Source organism: Engystomops pustulosus, chromosome 1, assembly GCF_040894005.1.
Source record: "Engystomops pustulosus chromosome 1, aEngPut4.maternal, whole genome shotgun sequence".
NCBI lineage: Eukaryota > Metazoa > Chordata > Amphibia > Anura > Leptodactylidae > Engystomops > Engystomops pustulosus.
In genome coordinates, this window is record NC_092411.1 from 18,926,217 (window position 1) to 18,949,135 (window position 22,919).

The 22,919-nt window shown below is 43.7% G+C and overlaps 1 protein-coding gene across 6 annotated transcripts in view; it reads right to left on the reverse strand.

The window, feature by feature from the left end:
• The window catches only part of AMACR (alpha-methylacyl-CoA racemase), a 30,197-nt gene extending 7,505 nt beyond the window's left edge, over positions 1–22,692 (reverse strand). Inside the window, exons 1-4 of one of the 6 annotated variants that reach the window (XM_072134531.1) lie at positions 22,670–22,692; positions 12,611–12,859; positions 10,981–11,124; positions 9,508–9,668 (exon numbers count right to left, since the gene is read on the reverse strand). In XM_072134531.1, the coding sequence (XP_071990632.1) occupies positions 9,508–9,668; positions 10,981–11,124; positions 12,611–12,857 (552 nt within the window). In that variant the 5' untranslated portion in view covers positions 12,858–12,859; positions 22,670–22,692. Of the gene's footprint in view, positions 1–9,507; positions 9,669–10,980; positions 11,125–12,610; positions 12,860–14,333; positions 14,358–15,926; positions 15,961–18,021; positions 18,053–18,471; positions 18,562–22,669 lie in introns of those variants that run through there. The other 5 variants (XM_072134498.1, XM_072134522.1, XM_072134513.1 and 2 more) reach the window with 5 other exon arrangements.
• Between the last annotated feature and the right edge of the window lie 227 nt (positions 22,693–22,919).

Genomic DNA, 22,919 nt, shown 5'->3' on the forward strand with positions numbered 1-22,919 from the left:
TTTCATTGGAAAGGAAAGAGCTTCTACAAATCCGTAGCAAATCTGCTCCAGATACTCTCCCCCCATAAACAGTACAAGACGCACATCCATGTGATAGACCCAGACAATCAGATTACATGTATCTTATTGTACGTTCTATATTCTGTTATATGTTATGTTTACATCTTTCTCGTGATAAACCAATGACCAGAACAAAACTCACATTCAAAGGACTCAAGAAAAAGCACAAGCTCAGGGGGTAAAATTACTGTGGTGCCAACAGAAAACAAGAAAAATGGGAAATCTCATCAAGTCCAGGAGGTATCTGACAATTACACATGCGTTCCCAATATCTTCACTGTAGTCGCACAATCATACTTCATAAACTGTGGTTAATACTGCACCTTGAACTTTCCACCCTATCAATATTCTGTAGGATATTACACAGTTGTACAGACATTTTCGGTAACCACTTGACTTGACACCCAGTTTGGGTGACCACTTGTTGATTTGAAAACCACTTTACTTCCTGTCTAAGTGATCACTATTTGATCGGACTTCCTGTCCCTATTTGATCTACTGAGCCCCTCACTTCCTGTCTGGGTGATAAATAACTGAACTGTTGACCATCTGACTTCCTGTCTGATTGACCACTAATTGAAGTGGAGACCACCTGACTTCCTTTCTGGTTGACCATTATTTGAAATGTTGATCACTTGACTTCCTGTCTGGGTGACCACTTAATGAACTGTTGACCATCTGATTTCCTGTCTGGGTGATCAATATTTGAATTTTTGATCACTTGACTCCCTGTCTGGGTGCCCACTAGACTTCCTATCTGGGTAACCACTTATTTAACTGTTGACCATCTGACTTCCTGTATAGGTGATCACAACTGAAGTGGCGACTACTTGACTTCCTTTCTGAGTGACCATTGTTTGAACTGTTGACCACTTGACTTCCTGTGTGGGTGATTACTAATTGAACTGATGAACACATGATTCCCTGTCTTGGTGACCACTAATTAAAATGTTGACCATCTGATTTACTGGGTGATCACTAGCTGAACTTTTGATCACTTAACTCCCTGTCTGGGTGGCCACTAGACTTCCTGTCTGGGTAACGACTTATTGAACTGTTGACCATCTGACTTCCTGTCTGGGTGATCGCTAATTGAAATTTTTGATCACATGACTTCCTGTCTGGGTTCTCAATAATTGAACAGGTAACCACTTAACCTCCAGTCTGGGTAACCATTATTAGACACCCATTCACCGCTTGTCCTAGTAAAGACATAGGGGCTCATTTACTAAGGGTCCGTGCTCCACACTATCATCGGAACACCCAACGATTTCCAATGTGCGTTGCATTTAGAAGGGGTTTTGGTGCAAACACGCTGACTTTCAAGCGGCAGAAATTGGGGGGTGGGCCGACAGACGATCCAACGGATTCGGACAACGCACGTGATTTAACATTCAAAATTGTGTCGCAAGCCATGCACTTACGTGCAACGGGAGGGAAGAAGGGGAACTCCGGTGGACCTGAGCGGGGAAGCGACACATGCACAAGACGCCTTCCTCTGTAGCTAAGGTCATTTTATTTTTGTTTTGAGCACAAGGTTGCTTTAACTATCCATAGAGCTTTTATCTGGAGAAACCTCTTTATAGATTTTTTAGTTCCTACAGAAGAAGAAACGACTAACAATTGGCGTTGCCATGTTGTGTAGTCCCGGTCGGCAGCTGTGTCTTGTTAGACACGTCGGCACCTGAACAAGAAGCTCAAGAAGAAGCTCAAAGATGTTGCAAGAAAAATTAACCAAAAGACTCAAAGTAACAGATATAAAACAGAGAAAAGGTCTCAACTTCTTAAACAGACAATCCCACAACGTTCAGCTTGAGCACTTCATCATAACAACATACTCATTCAGCAATCAGCACATCTGGTCTCCACTTAATGCTACATAAAGGAGGTGTCTTTTAGGTTCCTTCCAGGAAAGTCGAGTAGGAAGATGAATATCAAAGCAATCAAGAGGAAGAAAATGGAACTTAATGGGGGTCATTTACTAAGGGCGCGATTCGCGTTTTCCCGACGTGTTACCCGAATTTTTCCGTTTTGCATGGATTTTCCCTGAATTGCCCCGGGATTTCGGCGCACGCGATCGGATTGTGTCGCATCAGCACCGGCATGCACGGGATGGAAATCAGGGGGCGTGGCCGAACAAACACCCGACGGATTCGGAGAAACAGCCGCATTAAAAAAAAAAAAATGTCACTGGACACGCGCTTACCTTCGCCAGGAATAGGATCGTGAACTCCGGCGGACCTTAGCGGACTTCAGCGCAGCAGCGACACCTGGTGGACGTCAGAGGAACTGCCTTAGTGAATCGCCGGAAGACCCAAATCCACCGCACAGAAGGTGCCGCTGGATCGCGAATGGACCGGGTAAGTAAATCTGCCCCAATGTTCTATCAGTGTAGTCTTTGCCATCGAAATACAATATATTGGTCACTGGCTATTTATGGAAGCAGCATGGTTGGTCCAACAATGGGTCACCATATGGTTTTCTGAAAAGCTGAGGATTTAGAGCGCCACCACTCTTCTGTGGTGGTTGGAGGAGGTAAGGGTGGCCAGAAAACAAGATATATATTCTGGTCACCATGAGTCGCACACAAGATCTGTGAAGTTACTCCTCCTCTGTATACAAGACAATTTACTTCTCAGCCACCATTGATGTTTTTGTTAAGCAGCCATGCACGTTTTCTGTGTAGAAATTCCAACACAAGAAAAAAACCCTTGATGAGAATGACCTCCTCATACTGTACATAGGATGCGCCGGAACGAGACGCTCAAGAAGAAACTCAAACCTTCTCTAGACACCGCATGTTATGGGAAATAGGGAAGGCTCTGAGGGATGCGCTGTGTTATGGCGGGTAAACCCACTCTTGATGGAGCGGATGTAGGAGGTTCTCAGATAGAAGTAACTCCTGGACTTAGAAAGTCACAGAGAATCATCAGTAGTTTGTACCAGAAATATAGAGAGACTGGAAGAGTTACAGAAAGGCAGAGAAGTGGACGATCTATGGCCTATGGTTTCATTGCTGAAAGCTTCACTGTGGACAATGTCCTTGTGGAATCCGGATGATGAAGGCCACACGACCAGGAACTTTAAGGGAGATGAGAGGAACCCAAATGTCACGTCAAGCCATCGGAAACTGTTTACTTCATCATGGACCTGCAAAGTACTTGACCTCACCACCAGGTACAGGTGTCAAGGATGAGGGACCATTGATGTTCACTGATGAAAGTTGTGATTCACCCTGAGCAGAAATAATGGCCACCAACTATGTTGGAGACATCAAAGAGAGCGCTGTGCATCAGCCAATGGTTGTTATCAGATAAGCCTTTGGTGGTTTGACATTGCTGGCAGGTATCAGGGCAAAACAGAACTGCCCTACACTTCGTGAATGGTCCAATGACAAGCCCCTCCTACTTGTATAACATTATTAATCCCGTCATTGTGCCTCTGCGTGAAAAGCACAGGCCTAATCTCATCTTCAATTACAACAAGGTGCCAGCTCATGGAGGTTTCATCATTAGCGACCTCACAGGGAGAAGCCTGCACTTTCTCCAGACCTGAATTCTATTGAAAACCTATGGGATCACCATAGTCACTGTGTAAAGGCTACTAAACGCTGTACCCCAATAGGGGGAAGTCCTTCAAGAAGACTGGGTGCCGCCTCAACAGACAATTAGTGAGTTGTGTAAAGGACTGTGGAGTCTTAAAATTGTGCTTAGGAGCAAGAAGGGCTCTGGCAGGCATTAGCAGAGCCCCTCTCTGCTGCAGCTTCACAGGCTGTTACACTGTGGGGAAAACTTCCTGCCTCTGTGTAAGAGTAGTAGGAAGGGGGGAAGTGCTGAGGGAGCAGAGGGAAGGAGAAGACAGTGAAGCTAGTGCATAAGAGGGCACTGGCAATGCCTCTCATTAGCATAATTGTAAAAGTTGATTTTAGCAGGAGGGAGGCCATGAATAACAGATATAAGGATATTACCACAGTCAAGGGGCCTGGATCTATGAGTAATGTTCCTGGTTTATCATGATGGATTCTGATGGTAGATTGCCTTTAACAATATACAATGTAAAGTCCTCCTCCTGTAATACATTGCACATTGCAACTACTCATCAGTAAATTCCATCAATAATTTGCGCAGAGATCTCCTTGCTCTCTGACATTCATACATGTAGTGTACGGCCGTGTCCTGGGTGCTCCGGACCTTATGAAGGCTTATGGTGTGTATAGGAAGAGAACTACTTCACACTGTTACCTCTACACATAAGTTCTCTGTGTAATTGGTTGATTGACAAAATCTTGTAAATTTACTAATGAGCAGTAACGGTGTGTAATGTATAATTAATGAGCGCTCGTCCTCTGCTCTCACGCAGCACATGCATTGTGTAAAACTGTATGAATTACCAAGGGCGCACATCTCTAAATGTAAGATCGATCCCCGATCCTGAGCTGTGATAATGAGGTTTGTTTTTAAAATAATTAACTTGTAGATTGTAAAATTATGGACTCAAACAAAGTAACAATAGATTGTCCACCAAGAAATGCTTTACTACTTACTGACTTACTACTACACTGCTCTCTACCTGTACTACATGTCCTGTACTGCCCTCTATCTGTACTACATGTACTGTACTGCCCTCTACCTGTACTACATGTCCTGTACTGCTCTAAACCTGTACTACATGTCCTGTACTGCCCTCTATCTGTACTACATGTACTGTATGGCCCTCTACCTGTACTACATGTCCTGTACTGCTCTCTACCTGTACTGCATGTACTGTACTGCCCTCTACCTGCACTACATGTCCTGTACTGCTCTCTACCTGTACTACATGTCCCGTACTGCCCTCTACATGTACTGCATGTACTGTACTGCCCTCTACCTGCACTACATGTCCTGTACTGCTCTCTACCTGTACTGCATGTACTGTACTGCCCTCTACCTGCACTACATGTCCTGTACTGCTCTCTACCTGTACTACATGTACTGCCCTCTACCTGTACTACATGTCCTGTACTGCTCTCTACCTGTACTACATGTACTGTACTGCCCTCTACCTGTACTACATGTTCTGTACTGCCCTCTACCTGTACTACATGTGATGTACTGCTCTCTACCTGTACTACATGTACTGTACTGCCCTCTACCTGTACTACATGTGATGTACTGCCCTCTACCTGTACTACATGTGATGTACTGCCCTCTACCTGTACTACATGTACTGTACTGCCCCATACCCGTACTACATGTACTGTACTGCCCTCTACCTGTACTGCATGTCCTGTACTGCCCTCTACCTGTACTACATGTACTGTACTGCCCTCTACCTGTACTACATGTACTGTACTGCCCTCTACCCGTACTACATGTACTGTACTGCCCCGTACCCGTACTACATGTACTGTACTGCCCTGTACCTGTACTGCATGTCCTGTACTGCCCACTACCTATACTACATGTACTGCACTGCCCTCTACCTGTACTACATGTCCTGTACTGCCCTCTACCTGTACTACATGTCCTGTACTGCCCCATACCTGTACTACATGTACTGTACTGCCCTGTACCTGTACTGTATGTACTGTACTGCCCTCTACCTGTACTACATGTGATGTACTGCCCTCTACCTGTACTACATGTCCTGTACTCCCCTCTACCTATACTACATGTACTGTACTGCTCTCTACCTGTACTACATGTCCTGTACTGCCCCCTACCCGTACTACATGTACTGTACTGCCCCATACCCGTACTACATGTACTGTACTGTCCTCTACCTGTACTACATGTCCTGTACTGCCCTCTACCCGTACTACATGTACTGTACTGCCCTGTACCTGTACTACATGTCCTGTACTGCCCTCTACCTGTACTACATGTACTGCACTGCCCTCTACCTGTACTACATGTCCTGTACTGTCCTCTGCCTGTACTACATGTACTGTACTGCCCTCTCCCTGTACTACATGTACTATACTGCCCTCTACCTGTACTACATGTACTATACTGCCCTCTACCTGTACTACATGTACTGTACTGCCCTGTACCTGTACTGCATGTACTGTACTGCTCTCTACCTGTACTACATGTCCTGTACTGCTCTCTACCTGTACTACATGTCCTGTACTGCCCCCTACCTGTACTACATGTCCTGTACTGCCCTCTACCTGTACTACATGTACTGTACTGCCCTCTACCTGTACTACATGTACTGTACTGCCCTCTACCTGTACTACATGTCCTGTACTGCCCTCTACCTGTACTACATGTCCTGTACTGCCCTCTACCTGTACTACATGTACTGTACTGCCCTCTACCTGTACTACATGTCCTGTACTGCCCTCTACCTGTACTACATGTACTATACTGCCCTCTACCTGTACTACATGTCCTGTACTGCCCTCTACCTGTACTACATGTCCTGTACTACATGGTTTCAAAACGCATGAGTTAAACACGTCGTTTGACTGCACCCACAGTCTCTTGTGGTGCACAAAATTCGGAATCCAAAGCCTTCGGAAACACCTGAAAAAGAGCATTCAGCACTCACTGCGGGATCTCTTCAAGTCAATTTCCTTTATTGCGGTATACAAGCCAACGTGATATGATACAAATCTATACTTCGTATTGGCTGTACGCCTTTTATATCGGAACAAAGGAAATTGATTTGAAGAGAAATGAGCGCTGAATGCCCTTTACTTTTTAAAAAAAAAAATAATTCCTGGTGACGGGTTCCCTTCATCATAATGATAATTATAGTTTGACATAAAGTGGATAATTAGAAGGTATCAGTAATGTCCTTGTTAATTGTCCTTAGAGGTGACCTCTGTCCCTCTATCATTCATTGGGAGACATTTATCTTATGATGTAAGCCCCGCCCCTCTGCTGCGCAGGATACATCAGGAAGCTCCAGCAGCCGGCTGCAACGTCCTACAATTCTATGCCAGGTCCTCTCTGGCCGCAGGCTATAGTGAGTGCGCACTGTGCTCCCAGATGCGCCTTCTTCACGCCAAAAAAAGCCAACTTGGCATGAATGGTACGTAAATAATTGCAATTCTTAGGGTGATGCCCCACATGGCGTTTTGAAACCGTTTTTGGTCCGTTTTTAAGCAGTCCGTTAAAAAACAGTCCGTTTTTTGAAAGCGCATTTGTTTTTGTCCGTTTTTATTGCGCAAATTCGGAAAACCTGTCAAAAACGGATGCGTTTTTTTAACGGATTGCTTAAAAACGGACCAAAAACGGTTTCAAAACGCCATGTGTGGCATCACCCTTAGTGGTTTGCAAAAAAAATTGCAATTAATTTTAGGGATTTTACGCACAGATGTAGCAGAGCCAAATACACTGGGGCTTGGAGATAAGCAAAATCAAGAAGAAGTTTTATATTTCTTTTGAAAAACATTGGTGGTCATTACTAAGGGCCCGAATCGCTTTTTTTCCATCGGGTTTCCCGAAATTTTCTGATTTGCGGCATGCATGAGACAGAAATCAGGGGGGCGCGGCCCTCGGAAAACCCGACGGATTCGGAAAAAACGCAGTATTTAAATTTTTAAAAAAAGTGCCGCTTGACACGCACTTACCTGCACCAAGAAATAGAAGGTGAACTCCGGTGAACTCCAGCGGACCTTGGCGCAGCAGCAACACCAAGTGGATATTGGCGTACGGACCTTTGTGAATCCCGGCCGGACCCGAATCAGCGTCGGAGAACACGCCGCTGGATCGCGACTGGCCCAGGTAAGTAAATCTGCCCCATTGAGTTTTTCATCTAAGCCAAAATCTATACTTTCTACAGATGTAGCAGAGCTGGATACGCTTATGGAACGGACCAAACTCTTTCAATCAATACCATAATTTACTTGTAGTACCATAAACAACCACGAATACAACGCGCTTAAATGTGAACAACGCAACAAACATCTCTATTCTACATGTCTAAGTGACACGGGATGAGGCGCAGGAAGAGATCCGGAGGCAAGCAGCGTCACTCATGGAGCAAATCAATTACCCGTATAATATGTCCTGACAACAACCGCATGGAGTAGGTTATTGACTATGATGAGAAGAGTTGTCCTCCGAGACGCCTCTCGTGGTAGAGTAGCTGCTCCACTATTGATTTTAAGGCATTTCTCTGCAGCAGGTCTCAATGCGGGGTGTGATTAGTGCTGTCTGCTTGTACGGGTTATAATGATCACTGTATACCGCACTATAGTGCACAAAACAATACATACGGTATAATCCCAGCGCAGGCTGCAGAATCCCCAAGACTACATCCAGCCCTCACCTCCCCGAGTCACCACATGGGAAACCCTGTTCATTAGCCATTATTATTCTATAAGATGAGCTGCTTCTTTAATAACAGATGTAGCAGAGCTGAAAGAGTTTACAACTTCACGTACAAAATGTGCCCTTAGATCTATAATATTAAAGGATTAGAAGAGCAATGGGACAAAATAATGTCTACTATGCATGTAACTTCAGTAGTATATGGGTTATGATGAAGTCATTCAGTATTCCTTGCATATAGAAAGCGCCCACCTAATCCTTTGGTAGCTCTGGGGGCGTGTCCTCACACTGCTGTGCTCTTAGCTCTCTGCTTTCAAGTGCTACACATGCCCTTCCCTGCTTTGAATGAGTGCTCTAGCATGTAACTGGAATTCTGCTTTTTACTGTCGAGTAGATCAAATGCAGAAAGCTAAAAAGCGCAGCAGTGTGAGGACACGCCCACAGTGCTTTAAGTCCAGCTACAATCCCAGTATATAAATCCACTTTTCACCTTCCTGCTGCTACTAACAACATACACAATGATATGATTACATATCTCTACAGGGACATGTCCACAGCACATTTCCAGCTACTCAAAACTGTTGTACCCTTTGCTCTCTGCATTAAACTGCTACACATGCCCTTCCCTGCTTTGAGTTAGTGATCTAGTAGGTAACTGGAATTCTGCGTTTTACTGTCGAGTAGATCAAATGCAGAAAGCCCAAAACGAAGAAGTACGAGGACACACCCACAGAGCTACACTCCCAGTATATAAATCCCCCTTTCACCGACCTGCTACATACATACAACAACATACACAATGGTATGATTACATATCTCTACAGGGAGAACACCTAACAATGTCTGCAGAGAGCACAGCAGTGTGAGGACATGCCCACAGCACATTTGCAGAAGTTACAATCATGGAGTATAAATCCATATGTCACAGTTCTGCTGCTACTAACAACACACACACACAGGTATGATTACACATCTCTCCAGGGACAATAGCTAACATTGTCTGGAGAGAGCACAGAGCACAGCAGTGTGAGGACACCCCCCCCCCCCCCCCCCCCAGTGCACTTGGAGAAGCTACAATCCTAGAATATGAATCTATACATCAAAGTAGTAAGAGAGGGGCCCATTTCCCCCAGTGCAGGAGGTCCCATAAGTTACTTTCCTGGGTTTGGAGTATATTTACCATACTGGAATCGATGACCTGCCCCTGCCCCGATCTTGTACGTTCAAAAAGAGACATGACGATTCCCAGCGCACAGATGTAGCTGCCCCCGGCAAAGTCAGCGAGAAGGTTTAAAGGGAAAGTTGGGTTCTCGTCGTGTTTTCCAAGTCTGGACAACAATCCTGGAAAAAGTGAGAAAATGTAATTTATAGCAATAATCCATTTTGTATTAAACTCATGAAACTTATTATAGAGAAGACGTGTGATGATCATTATGTCATCCAGTAATATTGAGAATAACATGGACGGGACCATTGGGAACCCCTAATAATCACAAGAATTGGGGTCCCTAATATGGATGAGTATGACCACGTTGTTTCATTCATTCTCTATGGCCCTGCCCAATCTAATAGACAGTGCTCGAGCCCAGTAACTCTATTCAGAGGGGGGTAAAGGACCCCATCACTAAGATTAATGGGTGTCCCCATAGTTGGGCAGTTACCTGTCATCATGTATGCTCTATCCATTGACTTCCTACTAAGATCAGGCCATGAGATGAGAGTTGGGAGTGCATTGTCAGAAGTGAGTATGAACCCCATAGATGCCGTGGCTGCTAAGGACCATGGCATCTGAAGGGTCAAATGGGCATGATCTATGTTAAAGTCAGGCTCTCACTGAAATGTTGCAGGCACAGCATTGATTCTGTGTAAAGGGGGTTATGAAGTGCTCACTGGATGGGGGATTGGAGGGAGGGGGGGGAGTTGTGACCTTTCTGGTTGTCACCGAGGTTTCTTCTCTCTTTTAAACCTGCTTTATTCCTTGCACCCGTCCGAGCATGAACATTCATAACAGTCCGGACTGAAGCGTATAGATTTTCTATACATTCCATTAGTATTCATAATGCATGTGCGAGTTCATAATAATCACCGTCCATTAATAGCATATAATGTATTCAGTAATATCGTGTCCTTTATACGACCTTTTAGACTCAATTTTATCAGAATAACACAGGAAATACAATAGGAAATCGTTATTCTTTCATATAGGAGCTGAGAAATGTATAAGCTTCATGTTCACGCAGCCGTGGAAGGGTTAATGATTTAAAGGGAACCTGTCAGAGGACATCTGCTGCTGGTTCTGAGAGGGGGGAGAGAAATTGAGCTCAAGGAAATATGATTATATAGGATTATTATATGATTTGAAGCATAAATTTATAGTATAAAACACAGCAAATACTGACAGGACTCCTAGGAGAGACAGTGAGAGTCCTGATTACCCCATCCACACAAAAGATGATGGTCCCAATTACTCCGACCACATAGTGATTGACAGGGAGAGTCCTTATTACTCCGCCCACACACAGTGATTGACAGTAGGAGTCCTGCTAACTCCGCCCATTTTTTTTGCACAGTGAATACAATGGTCTCAAAGGTTGAGCCTGGCTGTATTCTGGGTTCCAATGATTTCTAGGTCAGCCCCTGGTTATATTCATACCTGAGATAGAGACATAATTGATGTCATGACCTGCGGCCTTTGCATATTTCCCTGACTGTCCAAATCCAGTCAGCCGTGCATATATGAGCTGTGGGTTTTCCTTCAGTATCACCTCAGGTCCGAGGCCCAGATTCTCCATCACACCTGTGAACCAGAGCACATTTACAGTAATTATCCATCCTGTAATCTACCTCCATTGGGAGGTCATAGGTCATACATTTCTTAAATGGATGCTTAATCCTAGCATCAATAACAAAATGACTACAACTTTGTAATAGATTTCATGTTTTCTTCCATTTTGCAGATCTCTGCTGGCTGTCAATGAATGAGAACCCTCCTGTTTCCATTCAAAGGCAGTAACCCAGTACATAGCTGGATACAAGTGTACCAAACCAGCAGAGAGATCTGTACAGCTGCTGCCGATGTGTTTAGCTCACAGAGCATTGTCTAGACTGGATACAATTGTCTCCATTAAGAGGCAGTGACCCTTTACATAGCTAGCCCTGCTCTCAGCTGAGAAGTGAAGACAATTGTATCCAGTCTAGACAATGCTCTGTGAGCTAAACACACCAGCAGAAGCTGCACAGATCTCTCTGCTGGTTTGTTAAAGTGTATCAGTCTGGAGTCCACGCTGTTTAGCTCACAGGTGTAGAATACAAATTTATTCCTAGATTTTCTTTCATTTACAAGAAAAATGGCAATCCCCTTAAACATGCATTTACACGTTCAATTTTTCAGATGCAGTTTTCAAAGCCAAAAGCAGGTATGGATCATAATGAGTGAGCACATACCAGGAGCCGCTGCTCCTCCTCTTTTTTTCACTCCACTCCTGGTTTGGACATCAAAAACTACATCTGAAAAAACTGAACGTGTGAACGCTCCCTAAAACATTGTCCACATGAGACAACCCAATTTGTAAGAAGTGGTACATGTACTCTAACGGTGCGGTCACAAGTCGCGTTTAAAACCGCATTGTTACAGCTGAAGGGAGATTTGTCTAATTAAACAGCTGTTAACACTTGCGTTTAAAAAGCGCAACTGTTAACACATTGTTGACACATGTGTTAACATTGCGGTTAACACATGCATTTGTTAACACATGTGTTTTGTAAATGCAAGTGTTAACAGCTGTTTAATGAGGCAAATCTCCCGTCAGCTGTAGCAATGCGTTTTTAAAAGCATGCAGTAAACGCGACGTGTGACCCCACCCTAAGGCCGCGGTCACACGTACCGCTAGACGTCCGTTCATAACGCAACGCTAGCACACAGGGGGAGGTCCTCGGCCCGAACGCACATGCGTTTCCAGAGAAACGCATGGGATCGGCTTGAATTCCATAGGATGACCATTCTATATTCTGGGAGATTTATCAGAAGTGTCTGAGATGAAACTGTTCTAGTTGTCAATGGAAACCAATCACAGCTCAGCTTTAATTTTATAAACAGCAGTTGGAAAATAAAAGCTGAACTCTGATTGGTTCAAACGGGCATCTAGAACAGTTCTTCTCTCAGACACTTCTGATAAATTACCCCGTATGTAACAATGGGTCCTACAGGGTGAGGGATCCTAAACCGGGGGGCACTAATGAGTTTTTTATATCTATTAAATACCTGTATCACTGTGATCACTTACCGTGCCGGAAAGGCTCTATAAGGACATCAGACTTTTTACACAACGTCTTTAGAACTCCGATCCCTTCTGGGCTCTTGAGATTTAAAGCTATAGATCTTTTCCCTCTCGCCATAGTGTCACTTGTGTACATAGTATTGGCTTTATCCACCCGGATGACTTTGGCCCCGAAATCAGCGAGTATCATCCCACAGAATGGGGCCGGGGCCAGACCGGCCAGCTCCAGAACCCGGACTCCAGCCAGGGCCATTCCTGCCAACATAAAGTATAAAGCAATTACTAATAACCGACCATGCGATGAATGTCACCCCCGCCGTGTCCCATGCAATGCTATCAGGGAGGACACATAATTAACAGTGGATAGATTACGGCGCTACATCATTGCTACAATAAAACCGCCGCTACACGTTAATTGCACAGAAATAATTTGCATCAATGTAACCGCGAAAAGCAGAATGAATAACAGAACTCATCACCCGGAGCAATGAATTCCTGGAAAGATCATTAAATCCTCTATTCAATAATCACTTCTTACTGAGCTTCTCACAGCATAACCAATGAAGGCAGAGAGCGGATTAAAGGGCCACGTTAGAAAACTTCTACTGTTTTTCCGTAGCTCCCATGCAGACAGTTGTGTCTCTATGGTGACAGACTACAAACAAAACCTTGCGTAGTCTGATCCTGCTTCTGTTACTTGTTTCTACCTCTTTGTAACCTACAGAATGTGAATGACGGCATAAGATCTGTAATCCATAAACAGGAAGAAACTTTGATGATATTTTTGCATAATTTTAGGGGATATTCTTTTGATTTCCATCTCTTCCTCCAACCAAGACCTAATCTATACGTAAAATCATCACCCGCTTTACAACCTTTTATAATTTGCATTCCCTTGTGTCACATATACCAATACCTTGATGTTACATATTTGTTTTACACCTAATACCCGGATCCATAATTACAGTGCAGATGTGAAGACAATCTTTTTGACAGTCCGTTTTTGACAGGTTTGACCAATTATCTTAATTCAAACTGGTCAAAAATGCATGCGTTTTCAAAAAACGCATTTGTTTTGTAAAGCATGTGTTTTTTCTGACGGACTACTTAAAAACAGGCCAAAAACGCGTTCAAAACGCCATGTGTGCCATCACCCTTAGGGTTAGGACCTATAACAATCCATTATAATATCAATTATAGTCAACTATGGTATCAATAGCTCCTACACAGTCAACCAACTGAGCCAACGTTTATTGCCTGCAGTCGGCCAGGTCTGCTCTGTAAGGACTTTATGTTCTTATTGGGTATTTGGGAAGGTGCCATATAAGAGGGGACAATTTGGAACACAAAACACCCCAATGGACCAGAGGTTTAGTGTCCCATATTGCCCACAATAAAAAACAAAACCATATAACCAGTGGGTCTGCATCTTCCGACTCTTGTGGTTCTTTGAAGCCAGAGTAGTTCACCTTGGCTTCAATGAGTATACGCCGGGGGATGAGTGGTTTAGGATGATTTTGGACACTAAACCACTGGTCCATAGAGACCTGCGAGTGGTATTGTGTACCATATAGCAGTGACAGGTTCACTTAAATTATTCTATGTAACACAGTGGGTAAGGTCCTACTGCGCCTCTAAAAGCTCAAGCTTAATGAAGTTGTCTAAATGATACCCTAATTTTCACCCTTTAAAAACTCTTTAGGATTTTGCTGCAGGGCAGCGTCTTTACCTCGTTGAGTAGTCTCTGGAGAGACTCTGGCGAGCTGCACCAAATGCTCAGGTAGTTACGTGGTCAGTGCATAATCTAAGGTCAGGACTGGCAGAGTTGTGCCCGTATTACAAGTAAACCAGCATTAGGACCCGGTAGTTACCTTTCTTCTCTTGTATCTGGGGCAGACTGGTGCAATAAAAGAAAAACTTTGCTCACGTTTTCAGAATGTTCAAGGACTCATCATCAATGATTAATATCTTTCAGACAGCAAAAATCTAACAATGTTACAGACTTAAAGGGGTTTCATAAAATCTGACATCAATATGATGGCAACAATGTTAATTCAGTACAACAAAGAGGTCCACTGTACTGGTCCAGTATGGTCTCCAACTATTGCCCTGTACTGAAAGGGTAATTAGTCCCGAGGGGTAAAAGTGACCAGAGCACCATAGATTACTTCAGTGAAGTTGGTGTGTTATATCCCAGCTTCACTTGCTGGACCTACAGCATGTGTGCAGTGAACTTAAAGGGGTGTTCCCATCTGGGCATTCACATTTAATTTAATGCATTTTCCATATGTTAATATTTCTTCAATTGGATGTCATTAAAAAAAATGTTCCTGTGTGAAGATAATTTCTCATAAATGTAGCGATGTTGTCCCTTAGGGTGGTGGCACACGTGCCGCGGCCCGATCGCATCGGCGTTCCTATGGTAACGACTGAGATCGGGAACGGGCCGCTGGTGTTTTACGTTAATTTAATGCAAAACACCAGCGGTTCGTTCCCGATCGGAGGCATTTCCATAGAAATGCACATGCGATTGGACCGTGGGCGCCCTGGTGGGTGCGGCTTGGTCTGCGTTTGCAAATGCAGCCAAAATGGCACATGTGCCACCACCCTAATAAGGTAGATCCATTTCTAGGTTCCTGTCCTTTTTTAGTGGCCCAGAACTTTTCTTTAGAGGCTACTGGGGCGTGAAGTAGCCGTGCAGTGGAGTGAGAGCTACAGCAACTCCCCGGCCCAGTAGCCTTTTTCAATTTCATCCACCAGGTGAAGCTGGAGTTCTGTGCATGCCGTGTGCCACTTATAGAAGGCTATGAGCAGTGAGCTAGCCAAAGTGTGTTCAAAGTTTGTGTGCATAAGGTCTTAAAGGAACACTCCAGTCAAAGCTTATTAATTGAATACTGCAGGGTGCTTTATATTGCTAGAACCTGAAGTCCTGCTCCTGGAGTTCCTTTGAGAATGTGGTCACATGAACCGTTAGCACTACGTTTACAAACGCAGCGTAAGCGCACAGACGGTAGGCCTAGGCCCGATTGCATATGCGTTTCTATGGAAACTGATATGATTGGTAACCAGAACCCTGTGTTTTGCATTTGAACAATCCAAGATACCGGGTTCTGGTTACCGATCGCATCCGTTTCCATAGAACCGCACATGCAATCAGGCTGAAGCCTAGTGGTACGTGTGAGACCACCCTAAGTGAATGAGCTGCAACACCAAGCAGGGGCACCATACAATACTATACTCTACAATTCCATGACAATTTGTCATTGTCATTTTATGACAATAGGCTTACACTGATTTAACTGTGAAAGTGAGGAATATTTACTCGTGTTTAACTTAGTTTTGACAAGGAAAAATGAATGCCTGCCCCAGTTGCCCATAACCGCCAATCACAGTCCAGCTTACATTTTTAAACCGCAAAATATGAAATGAAATCTGCTCTTTGATTCGTCATCAAGGTCAACAGAGACAGGCTTTATGTTAGACTAGGCCCCTAATGTTTACCATGTTATTCATTATTACTGACTTGATCACAGTACGATGTCGTAACATACGTAGGTGCCACCACGGCTACACAGTATGGAGCCCAACATCTTCAACTCAGAGGCCACTGAAAATAACCTCTGTATTATTCCTAGCGGAGGCGTCCTTGACAAACTTACTATAGGTTTGCACCAAAAAAAAAGGCTAGACATTTTACAAAAAGGGTAGACTGTTGTCAAGTCAAAAAAATATGCCAAATTTTGACCATGAAAATCTGATTTTAAGCCAGATGTGCCATCTTTATCACAAGCGACATTGTAATGACAGATTCATATTTCGCATACGCAATTATAGAACCCTTTGAGAAGGCTGGGGGTCCTCCATGTATAATTACACTACATGACATATCCCTGGCATCCTCCTCCATATAACACTGACAGACCGCGATGCCAGATGATCCACATGGCATCTGGTGACCTTGAAGCTGCAGCTCAGTGTCGTTCTCATGCCCATGCAGACAGGACAAATCAGAGACCCCTATACAGACACATCACATACAGATCAGTCCATATACACAAAATGTATATTAATCCAAACATGTATCATATATACACATGTCTGTTAGTGACACATCACCTCTGAGTACAATATACACATGTATGTATATATATACACACTGATTTATACTTTATACCCTGCAGTGATCCATATACTATGTATCTGTACATATATACTGCACATCTCCTCTCTATCTATGCATCAACAGCCTGAAGCTCCAAGTACAAGTAGATGGCAGTACTTGTATGCAGAGATCTTCTATTTATTGTATATACGATTAGTATCTTCAGTGTATACACAGATCTTCTATATACTCTATATGCTATCAGTACTTGCAGTGTATACACAGCTATTCTATATACTATCAGTAACTGCAGTGTCTGCACGGCTCTTCTATATACTGTATATACTATCAGTACTTGCAGTGTATATACAGCTCTTCTATATACTCTATATACTATCAGTACCTGCAGTGTATACACAGCTCTTCTATATACTCTATATACTATCAGTACCTGCAGTGTATACACAGCTCTTCTATATACTCTATATACTACCAGTACCTGCAGTGTATATACAGCTCTTCTATATACTCTATATACTATCAGTACCTGCAGTGTATACACAGCGCTTCTATATACTCTATATATACTATCAGTACCTGCAGTGTATACACAGCTCTTCTATATACTCTATATACTACCAGTACCTGCAGTGTATATACAGCTCTTCTATATACTCTATATACTACCAGTACCTGCAGTGTATATACAGCTCTTCTATATACTCTATATACTACCAGTACCTGCAGTGTATATACAGCTCTTCTATATACTCTATATACTACCAGTACCTGCAGTGTATATACAGCTCTTCTATATACTCTATATACCATCAGTACCTGCAGTGTATACACAGCTCTTCTACTGTATATACTCTATATACTATCAGTACCTGCAGTGTATACACAGCTCTTCTATATACTCTATATACTATCAGTACCTGCAGTGTATACACAGCTCTTCTATATACTCTATATACTATCAGTACCTGCAGTGTATACACAGCTCTTCTATATACTCTATATACTACCAGTACCTGCAGTGTATATACAGCTCTTCTATATACTCTATATACTACCAGTACCTGCAGTGTATATACAGCTCTTCTATATACTCTATATACTATCAGTACCTGCAGTGTATACACAGCTCTTCTATATACTCTATATACTACCAGTACCTGCAGTGTATATACAGCTCTTCTATATACTATCAGTATCTGCAGTGTATATACAGCTCTTCTATATACTCTAAATACTATCAGTACCTGCAGTGTATATACAGCTCTTCTATATACTCTATATATACTATCAGTACCTGCAGTGCATGCAGAGCTCTTCTATATACTCTATATATACTATCAGTACCTGCAGTGCATGCAGAGCTCTTCTATATACTCTATATATACTATCAGTACCTGCAGTGTATATACAGCTCTTCTATATACTCTATATATACTATCAGTACCTGCAGTGCATGCAGAGCTCTTCTATATACTCTATATATACTATCAGTACCTGCAGTGTATATACAGCTCTTCTATATACTCTATATATACTATCAGTACCTGCAGTGCATGCAGAGCTCTTCTATATACTCTATATATACTATCAGTACCTGCAGTGTATATACAGCTCTTCTATATACTCTATATATACTATCAGTACCTGCAGTGCATGCAGAGCTCTTCTATATACTCTATATATACTATCAGTACCTGCAGTGCATGCAGAGCTCTTCTATATACTCTATATATACTATCAGTACCTGCAGAGCATGCAGAGCTCTTCCTCCTTGTGACACTTCCTGCTGCAGTCTCCCCTCCCCCAGGAAGCAGTCACCCGTCACCCAGCACCCAGCACCCAGCACCCAGCACCCTGCTCCCGGCTGTATCTCTGATAACTGGGGACAGGTGATATAGTGACAAGCTGGCGGCTAGGAGAGACATTAGTGACTTCCTTCTACATGTTCACACTTGGCTGATTTGCTGCACACTATTAGTGTGTTACATTAGATGATAATAAGACTTTGTATCAAAGACAGATAGTGACCATCCCGTGCGTCTGTACAGATCTGTGGAATAGCAGATTCACACTGCATGTCAGTTGATACAGTTTTGGTTTTGCTTCCGTTTTTTGTCTGCACCCTTTAACATATGTGTTGACATCACGTTAACATATGCATTTTGTAAACGCAATGTTGACAGCAATGTAATTAGGCAAATATCCTCTTTTCTGCTGTTGTGATGCGTTTGGAAATACATGTGTTAATGTCACATGTGGCATCACCCTGAGGGCGCGTTCACACGTTGCGTTTTGACCTTCCTTTTCATTGTGTTTGAAACGCATTACAACAGCTGAGGAGAGGTGATTTGCCCAATTACATAACTGTTAACATTTCCGTTTACAAAACTTTGTAAACGCGATGATAACGCATGCATTAACAACGTGTTGACACATGCGTTTTGTTAACACTGTGTTAACAAATGTAAATGTAAGGCAAATGTAGGCAAATCACCTCTCCTCAGCTGTTGTAATGCGTTTCAAAACACTGGTGGCTCATTCCCGATCGCAGGCATTTCCATAGAAACGCTGATGTGACTGGGCTGCAGCCCACCCCGGTGGGTGCGGCTTTGTCTGCGTTTGCATCACCCTTAGCCTTCGGTCACACGTGACCCGTTTTTGGCCCCTTTTTTAAGCAGTCTGTTAAAAAACACGTGCGTTTTTTGAAAACTCATCCGTTTTTGACCAGTTTTCCCAATTATCTCAATTAAACCGATCAAAAACTGATGCGTTTTCAAAAAAACGGATGTGTTTCTTGTTTCTGCTTAAAAGCGGGCCAAAAACGGGTGGTGCCACTCATGGCGTTTTGAGGGTGATGCCACACATGGTGTTTTTAGTCAGTTTTTAAGCGTGCATTTTAAGTCCATTTGAAAACGCGTCCGTTTTTGACAGTTTTTGTCCATTTTCCCCAATTATCTTAATAGATAAACCAGTTGTAAGCAGCCAAACACATGGTAAACGGCCAAAAACTGTTTAAAACGCATACATTTTTTAACGGACTGAAAACGCAGGCTTAAAAACGGTCCAAAAACGCCATGTGTGGCATCACCCTTAGGGTGAAGACACATGTGGCGTTTTTAGGCTGTTTTGGGGCCGTTTTTAGTTAGTGCATTTTCACATCGTTTTCAGTCCGTTTAAAAACGCATGCTTTTTTGAAAACACATCAGTTTTTGACCGTCTTTCCCAATTATCTTAATAGATAAACAGGTTGTAAGCAGCCAAACGCATGGTAAACGGTCAAAAACGCATGCTTAAAAACGGTCCAAAAACGCCTATAGGTGATGCCACACGTCCCATTTTCAGTCCCATTTTAACCCCTACCCGATGCAGGACATAATAGTACTGCACGGGCCAAGGTAGCTTTCTAACCTGTGCAGTACTATTACGTCCGGCTTCTGGCACCGCCTCCGCTTGGGAGTAGCTTCTCCTATTCCTCCTATCACGGGGTTTACCCCTTACACGCCGCAGTGAAGCATGACGCAGCATGTTAGGGGCTTCCAATGTACATCCGACCCCCCTCTCCTCCCGTATGTCACTTAACGGGGGCTTTGAACCTCAGATGCAGCTTCAGGGTCCAACGAGTGCCCTGGGGCTGCACAATGTCTCTGCACACTGTGCCATACCTCCAGACAAAACCCGACTGTAGCTTACAGAGCATGTGCAGAAAATCAAATAATTTTGCCAAATATCAATTTTTTTCACAAATTAATGCAAAACATATCGCTCAAATTTTTAGAAATAACCTGGATAACCTTATAGTGACACATAAAATGGTCCGTGTCAGGAAGGTGCAAAATGGCTCAAGTCATTAAGGGGTTAAAATTTAAATAGTCAGTTTTTTCAGTAGCTGGATTATAACCACAGTGGGTGGAAGAGTTGGTGCTTTCCCATTGCTTCTTTTAACGCAGACAGAGCACCCAGTGCGCCTTTTAAGGGGTTGTCTGGTCTTAGAAAAATCTAGGACTAGTGGGGCAGAGAAGGCCGGACCTGAACAAACTAGGGGGAGGCCAGCAATTATCCGTTACGGGGTTAAACGCAGTGAAAAAACTTTATTATATTTTGATAGATCAGGCATATTCGGACACGGCGATACCTAATGTGTTTATGATTTTTACTGTTTATTTATATATATATATATATATATATATATATATATCAGTTCTAGGGAAAGGGGGGTGATTTGAGTTTTTAGGTTTTTTTATTATAATTTTTTTTTTTAACTTTTTTTTATTTTTACTATTTTCATACTCCCTAGGGTACCTTAACCCTAGGTTGTCTGTACGATCCTATCATATACTGCCATACTACTGTAACACATTGTAATGCATGGGTTAACCCAAAGTAGCCTCGGGTCTTCCGAGGACCCGAGGCTACTATGGCGATGGATCGCCGCTCCCCGATGACGTCACGGGGAGCGACGATCCTCAGAAGGTGGCGGCGGTCCCTCAAGCCTTTATTATTATGGTGGGGTTTTTTTTCTGAGTATACATTTGTCACAGAGAGGAGGAAGGTCCTTGGAATTAGGGAAGAGGAAAAGAAAAACTAGGAGTGTTTTTTTCCCTTTAAAGGGAACCTACCACCACGAATCTACCTATAAAGGTAGATCGGGTGGTAGGTGGATGTATGGGACGTGAGGATAGCCCTTTTTAGAGCTAATCCTCACGTCCCCGCTAGCCTAGCATAAACTTTATTGCCCTAATATGTTAATTTAATTAAGCGGCTACCGGGGCGTGGAGTAGCCGGACACGAGGCTACACGGCGCGGCTACTCCACGCCCCAGTAGCTGCTTTCCCCCGCCTACCCTGTGATCTTCGGCGCGCAGCTCCTGGCAGCTGCGCGCCCTCGTCCGAGAAGCCGGAGTTCTGCGCATGCGCAGTAACTCCGGCCTCGTTCCCGAGATCGCGCATCTTGGCCGGAGTTACTGCGCATGCGCAGAACTCCGGCTTCTCAGACGAGGGCGTGCAGCTGCCAGGAGCTGCGCGCCGAAGATCACAGGGTAGGCGGGGGAAAGCAGCTACTGGGGCGTGGAGTAGCCGCGCCGCGTAGCCTCGTGTCCGGCTACTCCACGCCCCAGTAGCCGCTTAATTAAATTAACATATTAGGGCAATAAAGTTTATGCTAGGCTAGCGGGGACGTGAGGATTAGCTCTAAAAAGGGCTATCCTCACGTCCCATACATCCACCTACCACCCGATCTACCTTTATAGGTAGATTCGTGGTGGTAGGTGCCCTTTAAATTTAATGGCAGTTTATGGACTTCTGCTGGGTGGGGTCCTGTGTTAGGGTGGTGACACACATGGCGGTTTTAGGCCGTTTTTGGGCCATTTTTAGTTAGTGCGTAGATTTCCTTTAAAAAGTAGTATTTGCGTGGTATCTGCGCATGTGCCGCACACGCTAGGGGCTGCTAGGCAGTGAGGCACTGGGTTGCACGCAAACTCCTCACCGAATAGCAACCCCTAGCTTAGTGGGGCGCATGCACAGATCAAAGCAGAGAGTAGATGGCCGGCTCCACTTGTTCTGGGTATGTCTGCTACAACAAGCTGACCGCGCAGGCGCAAGAAATGCCACGGTCGGTGAAACATAGTTAGAAGGGGCGGAGGGAAATGGGAGTGTCTTTTGTTTTTTAAAACTGGCTGATGATGGAGCGGTTTCCCGAGGGTGGATGAGGATCAGGGCCCCTGGGACACTGACATGAGGCGAGAGTGGTAATCTTTGATATCAGTTTACTCTGCCAGTTAAAATATGGAGGACATAACTGCGTCATTATTTAATGATAGGGAGGGGAGCTCAAATTTTCAAGGATCTCACGAGGGCCGGTCAGAAATAGAGGGACTTGAAGGAAACCCCAGCTAGCGATAGGACAATAGCGGCCCACATCTTACTCGCCACCAAAATGGTACTTACAAGACATTGGAAGGAAGCAGTATGCCCAGAACTAGGAGAGGTGACCGCTCAAGTGAATAGGATTTGTGGATATGAAAAGGCTATAGCTACCCAAACAAACAAAATAAAAATATTCCAACTCCAATGGGACAAGTGGACACAAAGTCCATATTATCAAGAATAAGGTACAGCATGGAAATGTCTTTGTTTTCTTTTCTTTTTAGGCCTTACTTAAGTGTTTGGAACTGTTAACTGTCTAATTAAGTTATGG